At 40.3% G+C, this 26,755-nt stretch overlaps 2 protein-coding genes and 1 non-coding gene across 7 annotated transcripts in view; all 3 read right to left on the bottom strand.

Moving 5' to 3' along the window:
* Window positions 1-8,663, bottom strand: part of Cdkl2 (cyclin dependent kinase like 2) — a 37,546-nt gene extending 28,883 nt beyond the window's left edge. For 3 of the 4 annotated variants that reach the window (XM_052198574.1, XM_052198578.1, XM_052198577.1), the window contains exons 1-3: window positions 8,462-8,663; window positions 4,433-4,631; window positions 2,604-2,798 (exon numbers count right to left, since the gene is read on the bottom strand). In XM_052198574.1, coding sequence (XP_052054534.1) covers window positions 2,604-2,798; window positions 4,433-4,600 — 363 coding nt within the window. In that variant the 5' untranslated portion in view covers window positions 4,601-4,631; window positions 8,462-8,663. Of the gene's footprint in view, window positions 1-2,603; window positions 2,799-4,432; window positions 4,632-7,808; window positions 8,294-8,461 lie in introns of those variants that run through there. The other variant, XM_052198575.1, reaches the window with a different exon arrangement.
* Window positions 8,664-16,772: 8,109 nt separating this feature from the next.
* G3bp2 (G3BP stress granule assembly factor 2) overlaps window positions 16,773-26,755 on the bottom strand; it is a 49,328-nt gene continuing 39,345 nt past the window's right edge. For both annotated transcript variants that reach the window (XM_052198074.1, XM_052198075.1), the window contains 4 exons: window positions 22,386-22,488; window positions 20,808-20,936; window positions 19,911-20,029; window positions 16,773-19,617 (listed from right to left, as the gene is read on the bottom strand). In XM_052198074.1, coding sequence (XP_052054034.1) covers window positions 19,345-19,617; window positions 19,911-20,029; window positions 20,808-20,936; window positions 22,386-22,488 — 624 coding nt within the window. In that variant the 3' untranslated portion in view covers window positions 16,773-19,344. The remainder of the gene's footprint in view (window positions 19,618-19,910; window positions 20,030-20,807; window positions 20,937-22,385; window positions 22,489-26,755) is intronic.
* On the bottom strand, window positions 20,605-20,731 carry LOC127696892 (small Cajal body-specific RNA 23). Its single transcript, XR_007980341.1, has one exon. It is a non-coding gene; the product is annotated as a small Cajal body-specific RNA 23 (non-coding RNA).

Genomic DNA, 26,755 nt, shown 5'->3' with positions numbered 1-26,755 from the left:
TAGAATCACCTAGGAAATACATCTTTGGCTGAGTCTTAAGGTCAGTTTCAGAGACTGTAACTGGCGTGAGAGCCACCCTGAATGTGGGTGGCACTATCCCATGGGCTATGGTCCTGGAATTAGCGAAAGGAAGACCTCACGCAGAACTCCAGCTTCATTTCTCTGTGGCCTGACTGCATGCAATGTGATCAGCTGCCTCGCATGCCTGCCGCCATGGCTTCCCTGCTCTCAAACTGTGAGCCAGAACCAACCTGTCCTTCCTGAGGTTGCTGGGGTCAAATAATGTCCCAGCAATAAGAAAGATTACCAAGGGCTGCAGAGATGGCTCAGTGGTTAAGAGCACTGACTGACCTTCTGAAGGTCCTGAGTTTGAATCCCAGCAACCACATGGTGGCTCACAATCATCCATAATGAGATCTGACGTCCTCTTCTGGTGTGTCTGAAGATAGTTACAATGAACTTACATATAATAAATAAATAAATCTTTAAAAAATGAAAAATTACCAAGATGCAAGCACTTCATACTGATCCAGTTTTCTGTATAGTCAGAACTACTATTATATATCATGTAGTCTGTTCCTGTGACAATCCTATCTCTGATCTATTAAGCTAGCATTCAGTTTCCTGAGCTTGATTAATGTTAGCCTTCATGATAAAAACAATGTCAAATTGGATTTCTCAAACATCAACTTTCTGACACTGTATCATTGTTTCAGGGACCTCACAAAGAAAGCCAATGTTCTCTTAGGCTTGAAGTAAACTAGATGTCTCTATGGAATAATTTATATATGTACACCCAGATATAGTCACCCTATATACTATACTATATACTATACTATATACTATACTATAACTACACTGTGGGAAGAGACAGTAAGACCATAAAAACTGAAGATAATAAATAGGAAAAGTGAAAACAACCAATGTTTAGGTGATAGCACACACTTTTTCCTTTTACTTATTGTTTACTTATGTTTCTGTGTAAGTGTGTGCCATGTATGTAAGCACTGTCAGTGAAGACCAGAAAAGGGCATCAGATCTCCTGAAGCTAGAATACGGGGTGGCTGAGAGCCACCTGATATGAGTGCTGGGAACCCAGCACAGGTCCTCTGGCAAAAGAGAGAGCATTCTTAACCGGGAAGCCATCTCTCCAGCCTCTATTTAGGTATCTGTTGACAGAGAGTCTCATGCAGCTGGCTTCATAGTTGCTACTTTGCCAAGAATGGCTTCTGTTGTTCCTGCCTCTACCTCCCAAGGGCTGGGATTCCCGAAAGGCACCCTCACACTTGGTTTATGTGCTGAGAGGCAACCAGTGCTGTGCACAGTAAGCAAGTACTCTACCGACAGATTATCTTCAGTTTTCAAACCATATGCCACTATCACTCATGATGATTGTATCACAAGGTGTTACATAAAATATGTTGTGGGCTGGAGAGATGACTCAGTGGTTAAGAGTACTGACTCCTCTTCCGAAGGTCCTGAGTTAAAATCCTAGCAACCACGTGGTGGCTCACAACCATCCGTAATGAGATCTGACGCCCTCTTCTGGAGTGCCTGAAGACAGCTACAGTGTGCTTACATGTAATAATAAATAAATCTTTGGGCCGGAGCGAGCAGAGCCAGAGCAAGCAGAGGTCCTGAGTTTAATCCCCAGCAACCACATGATGGCTCACAACCATCTGTACAGGTACAGTATACTCATAAAATAAAAATAAACCTTTAAAAAAATAAAATATTTTGTAAAACTGACAATATGTTGAGTTATTCGTTTTATGCCTTGACAGTGTTGTTTTCCTGTAGGTGCTTTTCTATAGTGTTCAAAAGACAAAACAAACACTGCTGGTACAGGCTAGATGAGAACAGAGTTTTCACACTCTCATACTCTACACATAGGGGAAAAAAACATGAGTCAGAAAAACACAGGCTCCTTGGTATACATATTTATCAAAACTCATCACTTCAATGATGATTTTGCCAAATCATCAAATGTTACATTAAAAAGAACAAAAAATAATCAATGAACAAATATTTAAGTCTAGTTTATAAGTGAAGTATCTAGCGTTTTAGTATTCAGGGGTAGAGGAGCTGGACAGATGGCTCAGTGGGTAAGGGCACTTGTCACCAAGCATAAAACCCTAGGCCATCCCCAGGACTTCCCTGGTAGTCGAGAGCCGACTCCTGCACATTACACTCTGACATGTGCACTGGGCCCTGAGCACACAGCCAATCAATTGTGCACAAAGTACACTGATGTCAGCACTTTCTTCAAAAGATATAAGTATTAGAGATTAATAAATTAACAGGTAAATACAGATTACAGAACTTAGTGCCCACTATATATACTTATTAAGCAAGAACAAGAAACTCTTAAATGTCATATAGCTAATGACAATAGGTCCCCACTGTGTGTCCTTCAACTGTCCAGTAGGGCCTAACAGCCTTTTAGAAACATGTATATTATGACATGTGAAAATTAGCAATACCAAATTTAATTCCTTATGTTATTGGCTCAAACTTGAAATAAATATCTCATTAAACCAGGTCACATCTTAGTTTATATATAGTGAATGATTGGCAAAATAAGGATCATACCTAATACTTACATTGTGACTATGGCAAAATCCAATTCCATTAATAATCTGAAACAAATACTTCTGAACTACTTGATAGTCTAGTCCATTTGGAAAGAGTTTCAAGTCATCAAGAATCGTGTGGTCAACAAATTCAAAGACTAGGTACCAACGTTTTTTTTTCTTACATACTTCCAACAGATTCACCAAATTTTCATGCCGCAGTTGCTGTTATTAAAAATAATATAAAATAATTTTTAGATCAAGTCGTGAGCAAGCAATTAGCTATCATTTAAAAGATATTAGTGTAAGAAAAACATATAAATAAAATGCATAAACAATGCTCATAGTAAAAGTATATTCAAATTCTAAAACAGTACAAAGAGCATATTGTTCCTTCTCCTCTCAGAAAACATAATAAAGTCACTTCTTAAAAATCACAAGAACAGAATGGTACTTGGAACTCACAAGGAAAGGCAGATTGTGTAACAGCCACACAGTCACTTGCTAAAAGAATCAGACCAAAATCAATCATTTCATTAGAAAAAAAACTCAAAAGTACAAATTCAAAGAAACTGAGGCTAACAGAATGCAGTCCTATGGTCAGCCCTATGATATGAAGAAATGATCACAAGCCAGTGGTTTCTGTTATCCCCAGCAAGATCCTGTCTTCTTCCCTAACTGAACCTTTTACTAATAGATGCTCCAACAGTACCACATTACCATAAAACTAAAGGCATTCCAGGGCCTGAGGGCGCAGCTTAGTAACAGAACTTGTCTAGCATGAGCGACGCCCTGGTTCATCTAGCGAGAGAGAGGAAGGAAGGGAAGGAACGAGGAGGGACAGACAGAAGGGAGTGATTATCCCGAAGTCTGTTCATCAATTCTATATATATATATATATATATATATATGAAAGGAGTAAGACAAACAACAGGTTGACACTCCCCAAATATAAATAACACAGTGTGGGGCTGGAGAGATGGCTCAGTGGTTAAGAGCACTGACTGCTCTTCTGAAGGTTCTGAGTTCAAATCCCAGCAACCACATGGTGGTTCACAACCATCTGTAATGAGATCTGATGCCCTCTTCTGGAGTGTCTGAAGACAGTGACAGTGTACTTACATATAATAAATAAATCTTTAAAAATAAATAAATAAATAAATAAATAAATAAATAAATAAATAACACAGTGTTGCCAGCTGTAAAAGGGAAAAATTACAAGAACATACGACCCAGTAACTGTGTTTAATCAAACTGTATTTAAGTAAAAAAAGGCGACAATTTTGCACATGAGAAATTAATCTATTTCATATAGGAACAAACCTTGTTGAAATGTGGGCATCATGGCTATGAAACAGAAAGTATAAATTTTATTATTTTTATTTTTATTTTTTTAAGACAGTCTATTACATAGGTCTGGCTATCTTGGGACCAGGATATTACCTAGTCATAGACCAGGCTAGCCTCCAACTAAGAGAACTCCACCTGCCTCTGTCTCTGGAATGCTGGAATTAAGAGCATAGGCTACCATACCTGGCTATAAATCTTTATTTTTAAAAGTACAATAAGGCAGACAGCGAACTTTTCCTGGGAACATTGAGAGACAGCATAACAGTGGAATCAAATGTGAACATAACGTAATGAACTCAAATAATTCTGCTTTCTGTGGATATAATCTTAAAAACAAAGTAAAAACAAAAAAAAAATTTTTCAGACCGACAAAAATAAAGAGCATTCCTTGCTAACATACAAGTTTTAAAGAAAATAAAAGATTTACTTCTTTTCCAGTAATGTTTTCCTTCAAATGTAGCAGTCTTGAACAAGAAGCAACTTCCTTTTCAGTTCATGCATGCTCTTACCTTTAGTAACTTGATTTCTCGCATAGCAATCTTCTTGACCATTTTATCATCGTCGCTTTCTAAGAACTTCTTAATGGCCACAATTCTTCCACTGTCTTTGTTCCTACACTTCATCACCATTCCGTAACTCCCCTCTCCAACCAATCCTAGGTTCTCGTACTTTTCCATTTTGCTTTAAAACCAGTAGGAATTTTTCTTGCTGTGGAAACCAAAGCATAGCGTTAAGAGTGCTGAGTATGGGCTGGAGAGATGGCTCAGCAGTTAAGAGCACCAACTACTCTTCCAGAGGTCCAGAGTTCAATTCCCAGCAACCACATGGTGGCTCACAACCATCTGTAATAGAATCCCATGCCTGCCAGGCCTGGTGGCACACGCCTGTAATCCCAGCACTTGGGAGGCAGAGGCAGGTGGATTTCTGAGTTCGAGGCCAACCTGGTCTACAGAGTGAGTTCCAGGACAGCCAGGGCTACACAGAGAAAAACCCTGTCTCGAAAAACCAAAAAAAAAAAAAAAAAAAAAAAGAATCCCATGCCCTCTTCTGGTGAGTCTGAAGATGGCTACAGTGTACAGTATACTCATATACATAAAATTAACAAATTAATTAATAAATCTGTTAAAAAAAAAAAAGAGAGAGAGAGTGCTAAACACATCCATTCCCTCCAATCTCCCAGAAAACTCACTCTTGTGAGATTGTTTCCCTTTTCACAGTGGTTACTGCATTCACAGTGATCTATGATGACACAATTTCTTACCATTCCCACATGCTTTCAAAATGTATATATAATTTAAAATTAGACAATGCACTGGACGGTGGTAGTGCACACCTTTAATCCCAGCACTCCAAGACAGAGGCAGAGGCAGGAAGATGTCTGTGAGTTCCAGGCCAGTCTGCTCTATGGTGAGTTCCAGGACAGCCAGAGTACACAGGAAAACCTATCTCAAAAAACAAAGCAAAACAGCATGTACTGCTCTCCCGAGAACCTGGATTTGGTTCCCAGCAACCCCATGATAGATCACAGTCATCCAGTTTCAAGGCACCCAAAATACACTTCTGGGTACATGCGTCAGGCACAAGCATGTATGTGGTGCACACAGATATGAGCACAGGATACACTCATACAAATAAAATAAAAATTGAACAAATCTGCGGGGCATGGTGGCACACGCCTTTTATCCTAGCACCCAGAAGGCAGAGGCAGGCAGATCTCTGTGAGTTTGAGACCAGCCTGCTCTACATAGTGAGTTCCAGGACAGTCATGGCTATGTAGAGAGAACCTGTCATGAACACAAAACAAAATAAATAAATAAATAAATAAATAAATAAATAAATAAATAAACCTTAGAAAAATTTTGCATGAGATTCAAAATATCTAAATTGGAAGTCTTTATGCACTTTCAACTTAATTATAAAAAATAATCACAACATAACCACTGAATTAATATTGAACTTTTGATAAATTTTCTCATCATACTGATTAAATTATTATATTAAACTTGAGTCACTTAAATTTTATAAACAGGATTCTTTCACATCTGGATATAAGGCGTTTTCTGAATAAATTCTATCATAAATAGAATCTTATTTTATCAATAATTGACAAAAATCCAGCAACCAGTTTTTAATATTATATATTTTAGTACAGAAAAAAATTATTTTAGGGCTGGGAGGGTGGCTAGCAGTAAAGTGTGTGCTGAACATGGGTATGAAGTCCTAGGTTTGAGTCCTAGACCACACAAATTCATATTCTCACACAAACATGCCATATACATATATATATATACACACACCATATACACACACAACATATACACATATCATATAACACACACAAACACACACACACACACACACACATATATATGCCACCATGCACAGCATACATTTTATTTACTTTTTAATCTGACTTTTGAATTTAAATTCCAGCAGCCATGAATAAAATATATATTGCTCTAGATCCTGATTTGGTTTCATCTGGGGTTTAGAGTGGCTTAAACATTAGGTACATTTATATTTAAAAATATTAGGTAAGCCGGGCGGTGGTGGCGCATGCCTGTAATCCCAGCACTCTGGGAGGCAGAGGCAGGCAGATTTCTGAGTTCGAGGCCAGCCTGGTCTACAGAGTGAGTTCCAGGATAGCCAGGGCTACACAGAGAAACCTTGTCTCGAAAAAACCAAATCCAAAAAAAAAAAAATATATTAGGTAAGCTTACATTCAAATGATGACTCAGTTGAAATTTTAAGAGCCTGACCATATTAAAAAACATATCACAAACTCTTGGAAGGAAAATACTGCTTTCCTCTTAATATCAATTGCATATAACAGCTATGTAAAACTAACTACTCAGACTGTAAAAAGTGGTGATGTTTTAGTGGCTTCTAGTATGTTCAAAGCAAAGGGGGAAAAAACAAAGAAAATCATCGTTATCCTAAAAAATAATAATCCAAAGTATATATTACATTTCCAGAACTTGCATCTAAGTGTGTGTGTGTGTGTGTGTGTTAACCCAGGACCTCCAATAGGCTAAGCAGGTGTTCTTTTTACCACTGAAGTACACCATCCAGCAGCCATCATTTGCACAGTGCAAACGGATATGAACATAGAAGACAGAAGATGGAGAGAATGAAAAGAATCCTAATTAACATCAAATTCAAAACCTTTCACTATCTTATTACCATGTTGGGTATTAGATTCTACTAAAAACTATTTACAGGGTCACAGGCACTGACTCCCCCATATAGTTCACATTTTAACTTCGATTTACTTTTAATTACTTTTTTAATAGAAAGTTTACATTTGGAAAAACTTTCAGTGTGATTCTAACTGGCTTTGCTTTTAACCTTCCCTTAAGTATATATACATTGTATAGGAGTAAGCTTTAGGCTAGTAAAAAAATAATACAAACAGCTGGAATCTGTAGCCCGGATGGTTTTTAACCATATTGTAATTGGCATCCAAGACATCTGAAGATGCAAAATGAACCAAATAAAAATGATCTTAATCATGTCTACAAAGTTCTGAGACGTATCATAACCTAGTATTAGCCAAGTGAACGAATCCACATTTATTTTCCCAAGCAACCTGTGGACACACTATTGTCTAAAATACCTTAAAAGTATCATGGCCTAAAATATGCCTTGTTTCCTCAGTAACTCATAACCCATCAGTTTTTTGCCTTCCCACTCTTAAATCTATGGGTATCACATGGCATACAAAAAAAAAAAAAAGTCTGGTAGATGGCACTATAATAATTTAGGATATGTGCTATACAAGCATACTGTTCAAATACTACCAATTTTCTTTGGTTAAAATCAGACTGAAATCTCTTATAGATAAAAGAACGAAACAACAGCGCTTTAAAAAAGTATTATACTTACTATTTCTTCCAAACCCTTCACATGGAAAGAGCCAAAGGTTTTCAACTTGGAAACAAAATCGAGGTGATATGCATCTCGCTAGCAGATCTAAAAAGATGCTGACTAGCAAACTAGCAATCCCAGTATTGGGATTTCCTTTGCGGACGCAGTTACTGGTCCTAGGTGAAGCAGGCAGGGAGGCAGATTGGCTTCTGCCCTCCGCAAGCTCACACTTCCGAGGACTGCGGGCCGCATGCTGCCGTCGTCAAGGCAACGACCTCACTCGGTCCCCAGCCATAGGCAGTCTCCAGAGAGAGAGAGGAAGGGCCCGAGTCAGAATGCGTCTGCGACGAGCACCGACACTAGCACCTGTCAAGGCAGGAGCTGCAGAGAAATGAACTGGGGAAACAGAGCACCGCCTGCCGAAAGCGCTCCGGTCGCTCAGCTCCGGAGAAGCGGCGCCTCGCCAAGTAGCCCTAGGCGAAGGCGTTGGCCCGGCTGCAAGGGGCGGCTCTCACCCGCCCGGGCCCGCCCAGCCTACGGCGGAGCCTCCCTGATCCTGATTGGCTGAGGCCTGTCGTCAGGCGTTATGATTGGCTCTGTGCCATCCCGTCCCGCCCCTTCACCTGGAGCCCGCAGGTTCGATCTGCTGACGGCCTCGTCTCCACACCTACCGTCTTAAGTTTGGAGGGACCTTTCCGCCGGTGCCAGGAGACCTCTGCTCTCAGGGGAACGCAGATTGCTCCAGTGGTCACGAGGAGAGCCAAGGTGACGGTTCTGTGGGACCGAGGAGACCGTGAGGTTTCCCAGCTTGCCCGCCCGCGGCGCGGCGGGGCGCGGGCCCCACCCGGGGAGGTTCCGCCCAGCCGCACTTCCCCGCTTCCTTTCGGTTCCGGGCGGTGGACCGGAAGAGCCTAGTAAGTTATTTAGCCGAAATAGGTTAAATGAGTATCTGTTGACAGACCTGACAGTTAAAAGGACCCTGGGACGCCAGCCTGGTAGGGAAAGATTTGGGGTAGAGTCCAGAGAGGACATGACAGGTAGTGGGATGGGTGCTGACTGCAAGTGAAGCAAACTAGAGCTTACAACTTGCCTTCTGTTTGAAGACTACATGAGCCATAACTGGGCAAGATCAGAAGACCATTACCAAGCATACGCTGACGTCGTACAAGAAGCCGGGAAATGGAGTCTCCCTCGTTATTAAGGGACTGAGATTGTAAAGCCAAATAGTTTTACTTGTAGTCACAATAGCCACACAATTTGTACTCATAGTTTCTAAAATAGCTCCATCCAGCTATGCTTGATAACAGACACCTGTATACCTAGCCAGCACCCGGGGGTCATTCTTACATACTAAGGTGTAAGAGCAATTGTTTTATAATCTCTTCTTAGTTTGGTTCTGCATTAATCTCCCGGTGCTCAGTCAGTTACCATCGTTCACCAAACTGCTTAAAATCGAGTTCCCCAACCTACAATTTTGAGGACCACCTCTGGAAACAGGATATAGGTTTTTGTTGTTTTGTTTTGGACAATCCAAGATATTGAGTTATAATGTAGCAATGAGCTGTGACCAAACTGAAGATAATTCCCATAGCTTTCCTCTAGAGTGTAACAAACCTCATGAGGTTTAAATAGAAAAATATTTGTGGGTTCTGCCAGCTTGTATATCTGTGCACTGGGAGCGTGCTTGGTGCCCAGAGTCCAAAAGAGGGCGTCAAAGACCCCCTGGAACCAGTTACAGCTGGTTTCTGAGTTGCTGTAGGCATGCTAGGAATCAAACTTGGCCTCAGGAAGAGTGACAGGTACACTTGGCCACTGAGCCATCTCTCTAGCCTTTCATGTGCACTTTTATGAAACAAACTGGGGTTCATTAGGGTGGAGAAGCTCATATTTTACTTTTTACCAGTTTTACAAAAATAGCTGAGGGGCCTTCAAAGAGGCCTTAAAACAGGAATGGCCCATTGGTATCCATGGGAACTGAAAGGACAAAGGCTCAAAATGGTGAACAGGTGTTGCTTGAGAAAACATTTAAAAGTTGGAAACAACTGTAAAGGAAATAGAGGATATTCAAGAAGTACAAGCCCCTTTGGAAACTAGGAGGGGAGGCAGGTCAGTAGTGGGCCCTTGTTTGGACTGCACAAAGCCCTGGGTCCCATACCCAACAGTTTATAAAGCAAGACATGATAGTTGTGGCACAGCCCTGTAATCTCAGCCCTATTCCTGCACAAACACCATGACCAAGAAGCAAGTTGGGGAGGAAAGGGTTTATTCAGCTTAAACTTCCACACTGCTGTTCATCATCAAAGGAAGTCAGGACTGGAACTCAAGCAGGCCAGGAAGCAGGAGCTGATGCAGAGGCCATGGAGGGATGTTTCTTACTGGCTTGTTTCCCCTGGCTTGCTCAGCTTGCTCTCTTATAGAACCCAAGAGCACCAGCCCAGGGATGGCACCACCCAGAATGGACCCTCCCCCCTTGATCACTAATTGAGAAAATGCCCCACAGCTGGATCTCATAGAGGCACTCCCCCAACTGAAGCTCCTTTCTCTCTGATAACTCCAGCCTGTGTCAAGTTGACACACAAAACCAGCCAGTACACCTGGTGAACACATGAGGTAAGGAGCCAAAAATGCTGGGAATGCCTGGTACCCAGCCAAACAAATAGGCAAGTTGTAATGAAACTTGTTTGGCTTGCCGATAATGAAACAAATAGGCAAGTTCTTAATGAAAAGTCACCAGAATAAGTGAAACTGGTCTAAGGAAAACACTGGAAATGCCTAAGGTAGAACCCAGCCTTCCAGACACAACAAAGTGTAAACAGGCTAAGGAATGTAACTACTATTCCACTTCTCCAATACACACCCAAGAGCTGTGACAGCATGTGTCCACACAACAGCTTCTTTCCCCACCCCACCCCCCAAGACAGGATTTCTCTGTATAGCCCAGGTTGTCCTGGAACTCACTCTAGACCAGGCTGACCTCGAACTCAGAAATTCAATTAAAGGCGTGCACCACCACTTCCAGGCCACACAACAGCTTCTATTCAGATGCTGGAAGTTGTGCTGTTGACAGCAGCCAAGTGGAAACCCAAGTGTCCATCAGTAGAACACTGGCTCTCAACCTGTGAATTGTAACCCCTTTGGGAGTCACATATCAGATCTCCTGCATACCAGATAGTAACTTACGATTCATAAAGTAGCAAAATTAGTGTGGAAGTAGCAACAGTATAACCATAATATGTCATAATATGACTGTATTAAAGGATTAAAGGATTGCAGCATTAAGAAAGTTGAGAACCACTGGATTAGAGGTGCTTTGGAAAAGGAAGTGACCACTAATGGGTATAGGGTTTCTTTTGGGAGAGATGGAGATATTCTGAATTATAAGTGATGGTTATATAACCTTGTAAAATCCACAGGTATTGAACTGTACACCTTTAACACAGTGAGACAAGGGAGACGGCTCAGGAGGCGAAGGTGCTTGCCACCAAGCCTAAAAATTGCCCCAGCTGGGGAGAGCACTGGCTACTTTTCCAGATGTCCAGAGTTCAATTCCCAGCACCCACATAGTGGCTCACCACCATCTCTCATGGGAACTGATGCCCTCTTCTACTATGATGATGTATGTGGCCAGGCGGTGGTGGCACACACCTTTAATCCCAGCACTTGGGAGGCAGAGGCAGGCGGATTTCTGGAGGCCAGCCTGGTCTACAGAGTGAGTTCCAGGACAGCCAGGGCTACACAGGGAAACCCTGTCTCAAAACAAACAAACAAACAAAAAGATGTGTCAATAAAATATACCCATAAACATAAACAAGCAAATCTTAAAAAAAAAAAAGTTGTTCTCTGATTTCCATGTACATACTGTGGCACACACCCTTTACAAAAAACCTGAGATTGACAGCTAAGATCCACAGTGTGGAAGGAGAGAAGCCAAAAGCAATCTTCTGATGTGTAAAACTCATGAGCAAGTCCCCCCCACACACACACACACACAAAATTCTTAAAGTGATTATAAGGTATGTAAACTGTCTCTCAATTAAAATATATGGAAAACTAAGAAACACCCATCTCCCCAGAAATCCCTTTTTCAGTGAATTTGTAAATCTTAAGCTTACACTGGACCTGTTCTTTTCCTCACACTGAGTCATCTCTATTAAACTATTTCAAGACCATTATCACTGTACATCTGGCCATCCGCAGACTAGTATGGACCAGTCAATTCTTGCCTCCCTATACTTACCCCAACCTCTCCAGTCCTGAGAACCTGTATCGAGCTTCTGGTATCACCTCAAGTAATCAAGTGAATGACAGGCTCCTAAAATCTTGACAATGTTCTCTGTTACAGTATATTGCACATGTAACTATGAGTGCCACACACCACTGTATCTAAAAACTAGGGGCTACTGTGTAATGAGTGCAAGGCTCTGATTTTTAATTCTATCATAAGAGGGGAAACAAAACCAAAGTGGGCTGACTTATTTTGTAGTTCTAGAAAAGCCAGTTCTGTTTGCAACCTAGGCCGATTTCATTTATTAAAAACTTAATTAGAGCCGGGCAGTGGTGGCACACGCCTTTAATCACAGCACTTGGGAGGTAGAGGCAGGTGGATTTCTGAGTTTGAGGCCAGCCTGGTCTATTGAGTGAGTTCCAGGACAGCCAGGACTACACAGAGAAACCCTGTCTCGGAAAACAAACAAACAAACAAACAAAAACTTAATTAGAGCTAGGTGTTGTGGTACATACTTTAATGCCAGCAACCTGCAGAGCAGGTAGATTTCAGTTACAAGCTAGCCTAGTCTACATAGCCAGTTCTAGGATTGCCAGGACTACTTTGATGGTCTCAAGGGTGATGGGAGTGAAAGCCAAGCGAGATCAGCGGTCTCAGCCACTCCCACACCAAAGGCTGTTAGATTTGGAAATGGAAGATAAAGCATACCACTTCTTCCAAGTTCCACATAGCTCATACTTTGCTGTTTGTCACTAAGGTGTTGACAGTAGTGCCACCTTGTGAATCCAGTCCTCAAATACTAAAATGTGTTGTCTTCTGCTTAATTTCTTTTCACACTGCTAACATGTGCTCTGTTTCTCTGTAGCCTCTACACTATTCTGAAACAGTTTTTCAAAAAAAAAAAAAAAAAAAAAAAAGGAGCTGGATAGATGGTTCAGCATTTAAGTACACCTCCTGCTCTTCCAGATCTCCACATGGTGGTTCACACAGCCTCTAAGTCCAATTCTGGACTTAATACTCTGAATGCACTCTTTGACCCACGAGCACTAAGCACACAAATTGTACACTGACATACAAGTAAAACAGCCACTCCCATATACATTTATAAAGCTCAGGAGCCCGTATTAATTAACCTGTTACTCCGGTCTTGTCAGGATTCATCAATCACCTCGAGGAGATGGTTCTTACCAAGCCCCTAGATATCCATGCTGCCACTCATCCGTGGTGCAGAACCTGCTGCTGACAGTAAACTGCCTTATCCTAGTCCCACAGGTGGCTGGCTTCTTGCCGCCAATGAATCCTGGTATAGCCACAACAGACTCCTATGGACCCAGTCCTGGCCCATAAAAACCTATCAAGATCCTTCATGCACTACTTCCTGTTTGAATGGCTAAAAGGAATTTCAAAGCTAGCATACACTTAGGACTGTAGAACCTCCATTCAGCTGTTTGCAAATGACCCAATGAGCCAGAAAAGCAGCTGCTGCAACACTCAAGGGAAACTGTTACCTGAACCACTAGACACCTGAGGGTCTGATTACACAATTGGCCTGTCAGTAACTCATTTGCTATTCTGATTTCTGAGCATTTGCTAACAAACTGCTTGTATTTTCCATGACACCAGTCCTTGCCATATGTGGTATTCTCTGTATGCAGCACCTGTAGTTCAGTTGGGAAACTATGTAAGCGCTTAGTAGTCAGCCTCTTCTGTACCCCTAAGTGATCTCATCTAATCCAAAGGATGCAAAATTCCACTCAGCACAAAGCCTTTTAGAATCCCAGAGTCAGCTGGGTGTAATGGCACATAGGCCAGCCTGATCTACATAGCAAGTTCCAAGCCAGTTAGGGCAACATTATGAGACTGCTGTACCAAATAAGACATTTGACTGACACTTCATCATGAATATCCAAATTGGCCTATGAACTTGAACATCTATGTTGTTTTTCCATTTGGAATGCTCTTCCTCTAGATTTCCTCAAGGAAACTGATCTCAAATGTGCCTCACTTAACCACCCACCCTGGGATATAATCGACCCATTTATGGTCCCTAGTAGTCTCTCCCATTCCTATTTCATATAAAACCATGTATTCTTGGGTAGTTAGCTGTATTGTGTCAAAGTTAATACAAACAAAAACTGTTCTCATAGGATTACTGTAAGAATTAAATAGCCATTGACTGCTATGAGTTCACTTCCTTTGCACACATAAAGTATTTTTTTAAAGATTTATTTATTATATGTAAGTACACTGTAGTTATCTTCAGACACTCCATAAAAGGGCATCAGATCTTGTTATGGATGGGTGTGAGCCACCACGTGGTTGCTGGGATTTAAACTCATGATCTTTGGGATAGCAGGCGGTGCTCTTAACCACTGAGCCATCTCTCCAGCCCCGCACACATAAAGTATTATTTGTGCCTGCTTTAAAACATGCCAAGTTATTTCTGATAGCAAGCAACTCACCTAATGAGACTTTCTCTTCAAAAGCCACAATTTTTTTTTTTTTTTTTTTTTTTTTTTTTTTTTTTTTTTGTTTTTTGTTTTTTGGATTTGGTTTTTACACAGGGTTTCTCTGTGTAGCTCTGGCTGTCCTGGAACAAACTCTGTAGACCACGCTGGCCTCGAACTCAGAAATCCACCTGCCCCTGCCTCCCACAGTGCTGGGATTACAGGCGTGCGCCACCACTGCCCGGCTAGAAGCCACAATCTTTGTTACCACACTAGACAAGAAATTTTGAGCCTCTCCAAGATATAGTTCATCTCTTAGAAGATCAAAACTTAAGTCTCTCACACCACAGAATGTTCACAGCTTCTAGCTTCAGTTCCAAGTCTCTACAGGACCTCTTTGGTGTTTCCTAACTATATGCAGGGTTGACCAAGCTAATTCCAAGACAGCCAGGCATGGCCCAAAGAGGACGACTCAGGTCACAGAAGCACTTGGCAAACACTTGACAAACATTTTCCAATGACTTAGGTTCACTAGAACAATGACTCAAATAATCAAAAAACAAAACAGACACCATGGTAATAAGGACCATGTGGCATTATGAAATACTTTGGATTATGTTTTCTAACAAGTGGCCATACATGCAGAAAAGGGATGCCCCCCCATCAATGCATACCAGTTGAATCCCCTCAAAGTTTCAGTACTTCATTTGTTTAAAAGTAGAGAAACATCTTATTGATCATGTATTAATGTACTTTGGAATGACAATCCAAAATAGATGATTTAGTTAGGATGGGCTACTGGATGTTAATCAGAATAACAGACAGATTTGGCAACCTGGGTCACAATGGAGCACAGGAAAATGCTTTTGACTCCAAACCCAGAGGCTCATCAGATGATAATCATTATTAGAGACATATGCAAAATAAATTACAAAAAGGCACATTGTTACCTAGTGTTTCCAAGGGAAATGTGGAAAAATTACACTGGGGGGAAAAAAGCTGGGCACACCTTTAATTCCAGCACTTGGGAGGCAGAGGTAGGCAGATCTGAGTTCTGAGGCCAGCCTGGTCTACAGAGTTCTAGGACAGCCCAAGCTTACATAGAGGGAATCTTGAAAAATGTATGCAATTTTATTTTAAGAGATGCTTGACACTGGTAACAGTAACAATGTAACAGTTCCCTCACGGAGGGCCTACTAAACTCACCAAAGCCTAAGTCAGAGGAAAACAGCACAGAAGGCAGCATTCGTGGGCAGCTACCGATGCAGCCTATGGGGCTGCACCAGCTACTAACATAATGAAACCAAAGTAGCACCTGTTTGAAAGATGAGGAAAGGTAAAACCCCTCTTAATGGTGTGACATCAAAATAGAAATAGTGAGTAGTCACAAAAGGACTCCAAGGAAATAAATGACCAGCTTAATCGAAATTCTAGAAATCAAGGGCAATTCACAGTTAATGTGTCAATATTTCTCCAATATTAGGTAATGCCAATACCAGACTGATCACTTGGAAGGTTATTAAATGCAACAAATACAAGATTTGGGGATTTTAGCCATTTCCCATTTGTCAAAAGCAACTAGGAACCAATATTTTTGAAACATTGTTTTCCAAGTCAGGAATTTTGTGCACTGGTGGGTCTTCAGCCAAACTTCACCTAAATACATAAGTGAGGCTGACTTTGAACTACTGATGCATCTGACTCCACCTCTCAAGTGCTAGGTAGGGTTGGTTAGTGTTGTGCCACTCTAGCTCCTTAATCTTTTTAAGTAATTATTTTCCATGAAAACTTACTGGAATCTTAAACCAAGCAGTGAGTCCTACAACCCTGCATGCTGCCAACTCCTGAGACCAGGCTGATTAAGTCCGCCAGATATTGCTGCAAAGTATACTTTTAGCCTTTTCATTGTCCTCAGCCCATTCTAACTTTTTATTTTATGAGTGCTCTGTCTGCATGTACATGCCAGGAGGAGACGTAAGACCCCAGTCTAGATGTTTGCCAGCCACCAGGTAGCTGTTGGGAATTGCACTCAGCACCTCTGGAAGAGCTCTTACCCACTGATCACTTCTCCAGCTCTCACTGTAACTAACATTCTTTAATTTTATACTAGGTATCAAGACCAGTACTAGACTGCCCCAGCACTGGCAATGTTCAAGTGTAAATAACCTGTTTTGCTTTTTTATATACCAAAACAAAAAGCAGTTGGTTCGAGCTGTTAATCATTCGGGCCACATGAAATGCAACTGGGGATGGGGGTGGGAAATAATTTGAGAAAATATAACTTCAGATTAAATTAGGGACATAGATAAATGCTGCAGACATCAGTAGTTTTATTGTTTTAGTCCAAACACATTCAAAATGGAAACTCAAAAGAATACTTTCCACCTGAAACAATTAAACTAGATTCTACCAGCATATAATGCTTAACACATTACAGAATAAAGATGGTAATCCACTTTCTTCTATACCTACTAAAGCCAAGATGGGAAAGCCAATTTGGTTGCAATAGTGTCATAAGGATAGAATATTACCATCAAAACAAAATAAAATCAGCGAGTAACAGTAATGGTAGATGAGTACTTTTTTAGTATTTCACTGAAAAGGGGACAAAATGTTAAAAGTCCACAGTACTGCAGGTGAACAGTCACCATGTAAACTTCTCCATGTGATGTTTTCATGTTTCGTTGTGGTATGTAAAGGCTGAAGCGGAATGGCTCTTCGCTCCAATTGTCTGTTACACTTAACATCTGTCTTTTGTTGCCAGAACAGTGTATATGGGTTACAGGGCAATATCTTAGATTGGAAATATATATGCTTGTGCAGATGTTGCTGTGTGTAAATATTTGCACACATATACACATGTACACAATAGGGGGAGGAATAACAACAAAAGAAAATTACCCCCAGGGGCAAACCACTGACAAGAAAGCCACTTATTTCAAAGTAGTTTGGATAAAAGTTTCAAAACTACAAAGTAATTCTCTAGTACGAACTTCAAGTACTGTACATTAGAAAGTGTAAAACTGTTTCAAACAAACAAAAAACTTTAGCCTTCCAAAATGGAAACTACAAAAATCTGTGTCCACAAAATATATGCAATAGTGCAAGACATTTCCTCAAACATGGAAGACCTCATTCTTAGGGAAAAAAGTAAATTTTACCCATATTGCCCAGTTGACAAAAAACCAATAGTTTAATAACTAGCAAACAGTCACAACGTTCAGAACCAATTTGCTCCCGTGTCAAGTGTGTGTTTTCACTAAGGTAGAATGGAGAAGTCTTCCATGTTACCAAGCAGCTTTAAGTGGTCACACTTGTTTACTCCGCTTCTTGCTCGAAACACCAGAAATCTGATATATACTGATTGTTCCAACCATAAAACCAGATAACCTTTGCCATTCTTGTGGTTCACTGGAACCTGCTAGAAAGACAGACAATAATCCAGCAGCTAGAAACTTTGCTCACAGAATTGTTTAAAGATTCATGTAAAAATAAAAAGATGTCCTCCCAGACTTTTAAATTCAGGAGCCATTTGGGTGCTGACATCAGTTCAAGAATTGTGCAAAATGAGTGACAGTTCCCGTCCCCCGCCACTAAGAGCTGCCATTCTTCCCTCTGAAAATTGCAGTATCCGCACTCCGGGTCACGTGCCTTTTTGGGAATCTGACTGCTTCTAAAGTGTGACAAAATGTCCACCAAGTTGTTTGACTTTTCCAAGAACTAAGTGATTATTATGTCTTTATAGTTCACACTGGAGCTAAAAGTCAATTAGAGACTCAACTGTCTTCTCCCTTCAAACACACGACTCCCTCCCACACAGAACACAGAAGATGTTAACTGAAGAACAAGATAAATAATAAGCATCCATTTTACTGATTTTAAAGATACTGCAATTTTTATACATCAATGATTTTCTTCAACGTTTTGCAGCCGTGTGGCTCTGCAGCACAGCAATTCATAAACCACACTGTACAGAATCACCAGCAAGACTGGAATGATGTTATAGAAGGCACCATCATGCTTATTACATTACCAGAGAACAGAATACAGGAAACAGTTTTCACTGTACACAGCTTAAAGAAAGGAAAGGGGAGGAGTGTTGAGCAGCCGTCCGTCCCTGTACTCAAGAGGGCAGGTAGAAACTGACAGAACGGAGCCACCAAACCTGGTCTAAGCAGTTACGACCGTAGCTTTACAAGTTCTCATTTTTGTTAGTTCATTCCTAACTAAATGACTTCCTTCTGGAATATGTGCAGTCTTGTTAAGGTCTGTGTGCACCGCAGGTCACAGCTGCAGACAGAATGCCCTCATCACTTCACAGACTACTCTCTACCGGAAAAAAAGATCAAGCTTTCCTTCCCTGTTGCCTCCTGTGCAGCTTTCAATGTTACCGACTTCAGGGTACCCGAGAGTGTGTTCTGATGAGTACGTAACAAGCTTCTGTTTGTTTTGGGGGGGAGCCAAGAAAAAAGGCAAGATTCTCCAATTGCACAAATTGCACTACTTGTGTTTCCAACATTAATAGCAGAAACAGTTAACACTTAAACAAAATGTGCAGCAGAGGATTTTTTTAAACTCAAATGACCTGAACTCAGTGGGCATGTCCTTTTCATAAAGTTCATTTTGTTGTAGACAGTTTACGATATGGTCATTTCTCAGTCCTTAATTCTCCAAGTCTAGCTTTATAAATTAACAATAAGAATCCTGTTGTGAAATTGGGGAAATAATGTCCACCTCAATTTAACTGATAACCAAAAGATGCTTTTCACATCAAAGAAATGATCAAAAAGGCTGTGTCACATTCCAAAGCCAAAAAAACTTAACAAGAATGCAAACACGATGAGTTAGGTACCACTGCCAACACGCTGCCAGCAGTGGGACTTCAGCGCCGCTGTCCTGTGAAGCGGCCTTCCATCTGCCCGGTTCCTCTTCCAGAACCAAGTTTCTGTGTCATGCCACCTCTTGGAGGTGGCCCTCTTCCATCGCGATCACGCATCATTCCACCGCCCACAATTCCGCGGGGACCACCAGGACCCCGATCGTTGCGCCGGATGTCCCTGCGGTCATCGCCACCACCTCTGGTCTCCCGCTCTCTGGCAGCTCTTGTTTTTTTCTCTTCCACATTTAAACGCACTTCTCCTCGAAACATAATTGGCTTTAAAACAGAAAAAAGGCAAGTGGATTAAACAAAAATAGACATTAATGTGCATACATAAGGAAATCTTAATAAGAAACTTTAACAAAGTCTTAATGTAAACTTCAGCCCTTTGCAGTTGAGCAAGTGCAAGATGACCCACAGAGCAGACAGCAGCAGTGTCTTACTCTGCACAAACACCATTTCACAATTAACTATGCTATAAAAAGGATTTTCTATGGTTTTAAATGTTTCAATTCATCCTATATACAAAAAAGGGGGGAGGGGAATTTTATGCCCTTTAAATCACTTACTTTTGCAATTAAGATTCTCTGAACTGGTTCAGAGTCATCAAAAACCACAAAGCCAAAATTTGGAAGTTTTCCCCCAACACCCTTGGTATTGATGCGAAGTTCCACCACGTTTCCAAAACCTGTGAAAATAAACATTACAACCAAGGGTTAAATATTTTAACAAACATCCTAATGACTTTAATTGTTCAGATGGAACATCTGTCATGTTTCTGATCCACCTGAAAATAAACATGGCAGAGCTGCTATCCAGTATGGCTGCTGCGGGACATTTGCTTAGGTGGTTCACCACTTCACACCAACGACCTTAGCAAGGCTTGTCTCCACGAGAGGAAAAGAAAAACTGCCTGTCAAGTTCTGGAAGACAAATGTTTTCGCCATGCCGCTTTACCAGTGGAGTCCTCAGTTTTAAATCTAAGACTGTTTCTTCCAGCTGTTTCTCCTTCCTCATCTCCTGAACCTGACACCAAGCAACACTCAACAGTCACTGAGAATTGGGACAGCATTATCATTTCTTCCCTTCTGACCAATTAAAGTGTCAATGAAAGCAGGTAAGATATAATATAACTTATAAATGTAAGTAATTTAAAATCCAGGGTTTTATTATGACAAAAAGACTGTTTCTTCCTCTATGGCTTTATTTAAATTCAAGAACATTTTCTTAAAAGGAAACCTTCCTGTTGTCAGATGGTAGAACTGTTGTAACTGAAAACCGTGGAGTCCTGTGGTCCACTTGGACAGGACACCCCCAACCAGTCCAGATTCTCTTGCTCATGGGAGGGCAGGTCAGGACCCCAAGAAGAGGACTGAGCCCTGGTGAGCAGCTATGTTCATCTAATGTAGGGTAACCATTAAACTTTAAATGAAAAGTAGAACATAAGTGCAAACTAAACCACTTACTCATAAAGAATTCTTTCAGTTCATTTTCATCAATATCATGAGGCAAGTTACCAACAAAAAGCTGATGACTGTCTGGATAACGAATTATTCTCCGGTTGTCAGAGTCATTCTGTTCCATATCGCCTCTGCCTGAAAGACAGGAAGAAAGGAAACACTAAAGCCTACAACAACATACAAAAACAGTACAAAGAAATGAACTAGAAAGAAAAATCAGGATTAGTGCCAGGCATAGTAGAGCAAGCAGGCCCTAAATCCCAACAGTAGGGAGGATCTCTGAGTTCCAGGCCAGCCACAGCTACACAATGGGACTTTGTCTCAAGTAGACAAAAACAAAGAAAAAAACCAATACTAAAATTCCTGCTTTGGCTTAATAAAGCAGATGTGCATCTTGAAGATGATGTGTATTATTAGTAGGTGGATAGAGAGCAGAGACAGATTCTGACTAGATTGCAAAACTTGTAGACTATGGATAAGTCTATGAATGACTAATACTCAAAGGACAGTTATTTCTCAATAGCCCAGGAACAAAGTGGACTTTCAGTCAGTAAGGAATATTCCTCCGAAGTTTCTCCTTAGTGTTTTGAAATAGAACACATTTCATCTTTGAATGGCACAACCAAATCAATGTTAATTTGTACGACATTTCCTTTTTCAGGCCTCTTACCTCCTAAAGTACTGTCACATATAAATAATATTTCTTAATCCTGTCATAACACAGCAACAGTTAACAGAAGACAGGCCTCACACAAGAAAACATCATTACCACCTAAATGGCTTAAGAATGAGCAGCTCAAACTTAAGGATGTCATCCTAGATTGTGACAGTCAATACCAAAGCTTAGACACGCTTCCACCTGGAACTTCAGAATTCATTACTTTACTTATAGGATCACATGTCTAAAGTTGAGGTACTATCTCAACTTTAGTTAAAGATGAGGTATATCCCACTATCAATGCATCAAAAGCATTCTTTCTTTTTAAAAAATTTATCTGCCTTATTTATACATGTATGGGTGTTTTGCATACCAGCTGCTGGCACTACAGAAGGGGGTAGTGCATCCCCGGAACTGACCACTCTGACCACCACGTGGGTGCTGGGAATCTGAACCCAAGTCCTCGGGACAGCAACCAGTGTTCTTAACTGCTACACCACCTCTCTAACCCTGAAAAGCTCTCTTAAATCTACCGAATTCAAATATTACTCCTCGATACCCCTTAGCTAACAATACAGTTATGAAAAGTTAGTACAACTCAAGAAGTGTCAGTGTGAAGAGGTTTTCCTGAAGAAACAAGAGTGTACAGTGAGCTGGACACTAACAGCTCAGCTTAGAAGTCTTAAAAGCAGCAACATTCAGCAAATGATAAAGCAGCGCTTTTTTTTTTAATCAATCACATGTCTCCATAGAGGTCAGCAAACCCTGTCTTCAAAAGTTGTTTGTTAGCCCAGGCTATCTCAGCAGTATGTTCCTACCTAAGTAATCTGATCTTCACTTGGACCTGTGTATGAAACCCAATATAGGTCTTTAAAGTTTAGTCTTTTCCAACTGTCTGATAAAGGCCATAAATTAACTGAGCTTACCTGGCCTTGGTCCTCGAGGAGGGAAACCAGGTCGCTCCCGAGGTCTCTGTTCGCGTACACGTGGTGGTTGAGACTGAACTTCTGGTTTAACGTCAACCCTTGGCTAAAATATAATGGAAAAATTATTAAAATTTTTATATTATAAAGAAGTAATTTCTACCGGAGAAAAACCAATCAAAGTAACTATTAGCAAGTCACTAGCAAAGATAATATTAAGTTTATGATTTTTTATATAATTTCCTATATGTGTGAAAATACTTTTTAAAGGATATTCTGTACCAAGCTAGGACTGTAGGGTAGATCTTAATTTTCTTACTGAATATTGTATAATTCGCACTAAGCTGCTTTTACACAATAACACTCTTTAAAATTTAAATTATATTCACAATGAAACAGGTAAGTTATTGCTACAAAAATCACAATATGCAAGATGAGCAACTCCATATACATACAAAATACAAAGTTAAAAAGCTTTCTTATCTTAAAAAGACAAGAGTAAGACACACTATTCCTCAATATGCCTAGCTTGCTGCTCTCAGAAATCAACAGTGCTCGGTAACATCTCCTAACCCATCCCATCATCTTGAAACCAATAGTTTAATAGTTCAAACAATAACCCTTTTGCATGGTGGCAAGTGCACTCAGAAGGCTGAGGCAGGAGGATCTTAAGTTTGAAGCCAGCTTGAGAGAAACAGTAAGACCACCAAAAATTAAGCGACAAGAGTTTCCATATAAAATCTCAAGTAGTCCAAGAAGCCCTTTAGATTAGGATTGAACAACCATCTTCCTTAACTGAGTAGGAATGACAGGACAGGTCTGTCAACTGCTGACTCAGATACACTCAAGGATTTTTGTAAACAATGCCTTGTCTATCCATCCGTCCATCCGTCCACACCTTCAGTCATTTCCCTCATACAACAGCATTTCCAGTATTCTCATCCTCCAAGGGCTTTCTAAAACCTTGCTCAAGCATCTGTGGCCCAAGGAAAAGACAAAACTGAATGAACCATCAAAAGACATTGCAAGCATTCAAAAAGACTATGGGCATCCCAAACTAAAAGCTAGTACTTTAATCTTTAAGGACCTTTCTAAGCAATACTCCAACTTTCAATTAATTATATGACTGGAATATTATAATTTGCAAGGTTAAATCTAAACATAAAAAATGATGCAGCCACTGTAACACTAAGATATATATATATTAAGTTGTTTAAAAGATTTACCTACTTCTTTCTTACAACCTGTTTTCTCCCTATGTAGACTTATTTTCCCAAGATGAAATCCTTCTGTAGCCCTAATATATATAAACATTAAGTGATTTAAAAGATTACCTACTTCTTTCTTACAACTTGTTTTTTTTCTCCCTATGTAAACTTATTTTCCCAAGATGAAATCTTTTCCCATGTCCTGGAATGTGCCTAGTTACAATGTTAATTTTGCTAGGTGTGGAGGTGCGTATCTTTGATCTCAGCATTTAAGAGGCAGAGGCAAGTGGATTTCTCTAAGTTCACAAGCCAGCCTGGTCTACAGAATGAAGAGTCAGTTTTTATTATAAAGCCTACCTAGCTGTCTTGCTTTGTATGTATGGGAGGTGGCAATCCTTGAGAGAACTGTTTTTGTTTTTGTAAAAAAGGTTTATTTATTTTTATGTGCATTGGTATTTTATTTGCATATATATCTTATATGTTTCTGTGTGAGAATGCCAGCTTCACTGGAACTGGAGTTACAGCAGTTGTGCACTCCCATCTGAGTGCTGGGTCCTCTGGAAGAGCAGCCAGTGTTCTTAAGCACTGAGCCATCTCTTCAGCCTCAGCCCAAGGGGATCTTAAACTGTTACTTTCTGCCACTGCTTGCTGAGACTGCAGACTTCTGAAAGAACCAAGCACTGTGCTTGAACAAATGTCCCAATTACTGGTTTGTGTAATCTGACAATGAGGTAACTGCTGTCTGTGCCTATTCAGTTTAATAGTATATTAACTATCTAAAATGTGGTATATAACTATATTTATAAAAAGGCATATATTTATAACTATATGTTTACTTCCACTGAAGGAAGCATATAATGTCTCAAAAGCAGAACTTGGTGCAGTTAGTATTATCAATCATAATTGAAAAATAGATGCACTTTACTCAAATTTTAGTTGTCTTATTGGAAATTAATAAAAATGGCAACTGTGTGCAGTGAATGGTGGTCTAGCGTTTGATCCAATCATCCAGGAGACTAAAGAGGCAGGTGCAATCTTGTGACTTACAGGCCATCATAGTCCACACAGAGTTCTAGGCCAACTAACTATAGGTACATAGTAAGACCTTGTCTCAAAAGAGGCAGGAAGAGATATGGGTAGGCAGGTAAGAGAACTTGCTGCTTTTGCAGAGACAGTTCCCAGCATTCACAGGGTTCCTAAAAGCCCTCTGTAATTCCAGTTCCAGGGTATCTGAGGCCCTATTCCAGCCCCTACAGATACATGTTGCACGGATGTATGTGCAGGCAAAACCACCCATACTCATTTTAATCTCTTTGAAAAAAATAATCAAATATCTTACATTTAGAATTTTCAGGGGAAAAAATAGAACACTCAATCTAAATATTACCAAAGAGCTTGAGGATCTGTCTGACCTTAACACATTTCAAAATTTATTACAAAAATAAATTTTCAAAACAATTTATCTTGTAAATAATTTGTACACTGATTTGGTAACTTTGAGTTTGGAAGTAGACAAGAGTGCCAGTGCCTAAGAACAAAAAGCAAAGAATCCTTCCTTTTATTAAGAAATAAATGTCAGCCAAGTCAGCTATGCCTTCTTCTCACCCACCAATTAAAATTAGGCATTCCTAATGGATGAAGTGGCTAATAGCCTAAAGGCTTACAACTTAACTTCATGTGTCCAAAAGTATGATCTTACAGCAAATTCTACGAATGAATGCCAAACAAAATATAAAATAAAAGTAGTCAAAGCAAATCAAAAAAGGTATCACTACAACCATACACAAGTCCTTCAATTGAGTGTAAGCTATCAAGAGAGCTGCTCAGTTCCAGCAAAGACTTCACTTACCTACTTTATCTCAATGCCTACCAATACCCTAAGGTAGACTTAACTTTCTTTTACCAAGTAATCTATTTAAAACAAAAGGAAAAGAATGCTGTTCAAAAGTAACAAAATAAAGTGAAGGTTACTAAACCAGGTGAAAATAGCACAAATGTAATCTACACATGGCACAAAGGTACAGTATAGTCCCAAAGCTTACATTTTAGTGTGTGTGTGTGTGTGTGTGTGTGTGTGTGTACCTAAGTGAGGACATGTGCACACAAGAGCAAATGCCTACAGAGGCCAGAGGCATCAGGTCCCCTGGAAGTGGAGTTACAGTTCTAAGTCACCTGATATGGGTGCTGGGAACCCTAATTTAGGTCCTTGATATGTGCTCAGAACTGCTGAGCAATCGTCCAATCCAGTCCCTTAAAGTTTAATTCTAAAACATTTTTTAATGGAGTGGGAAATAAAATAACTTCCCAAAATGACTAAAATGTTAAGATACCTAAGAGTTTAGAATCTACTAAGTTAAGACATATCTTTAAAAAAAGACACACCTTAAATACTAAATACCTTAAATTCTGTTATGAATACAGAGACCTAATATCCTCCACAGGACACTAAAGAAAAATGTGTGGACTTAGAATCCCATGTAGTGTGATGCGCACCTACATAAATTCAAAAGCCAGGCTATATTCAGCTGTCTAAGCACGGGTGAGTTATGCTGATGTCCAACTTTCCTATCTCTAAAATGGAATGTTAGTACCTCTCATGCAGGATGGTTTTAAGGACTCAGAAATATATGTGTGTACTTTCTATCTCAGTACTAGGGAGACAGAGGTAGATGGATCTCTGATTTCAAGACTTGCCAGGGCTATACTATATAATGAGACCGACCCTGCCCTCACCCCTTCCCCCCCAAAAGAAATGTGAAAATAATACACTGACCATAATGACTAGGCAAATAAAAGGAATATATTACTGAACTTCTTAATAGTAGGCACTGAGCTGTAGCCATGACGCAGTAGTTAGTGAAGAGCACCAGCAGCTCTTCCAGCAGACCAAGAGGGCTCCATCCTCAGCACCTAACACAGCAGGAAGCCCACAACCATCTGGATCTCCAGATCCAGGGGAACCAACATACTCTTCTGGACTCTGAGGACTTCTGACATGCATGAGGTGCACATGAATGCACATAGATAAACACAAAACTCTAAGTTAAAAATGTAAAGTGTCACCAAATCTCTGAAATAACAACTCAAAAGGTTCCACATGTGAATCTCATAGAAATAAAGATTTCAAAGTCCCAAGTCACTCGTCCCTTCTCCAGATTGGTTTGA

Source organism: Apodemus sylvaticus, chromosome 11 (genome assembly GCF_947179515.1).
Source record: "Apodemus sylvaticus chromosome 11, mApoSyl1.1, whole genome shotgun sequence".
Lineage (NCBI taxonomy): Eukaryota > Metazoa > Chordata > Mammalia > Rodentia > Muridae > Apodemus > Apodemus sylvaticus.
The sequence above is the reverse complement of the archived record's forward strand: the minus strand, read 5'-3'. Positions and strand labels throughout refer to the sequence as shown.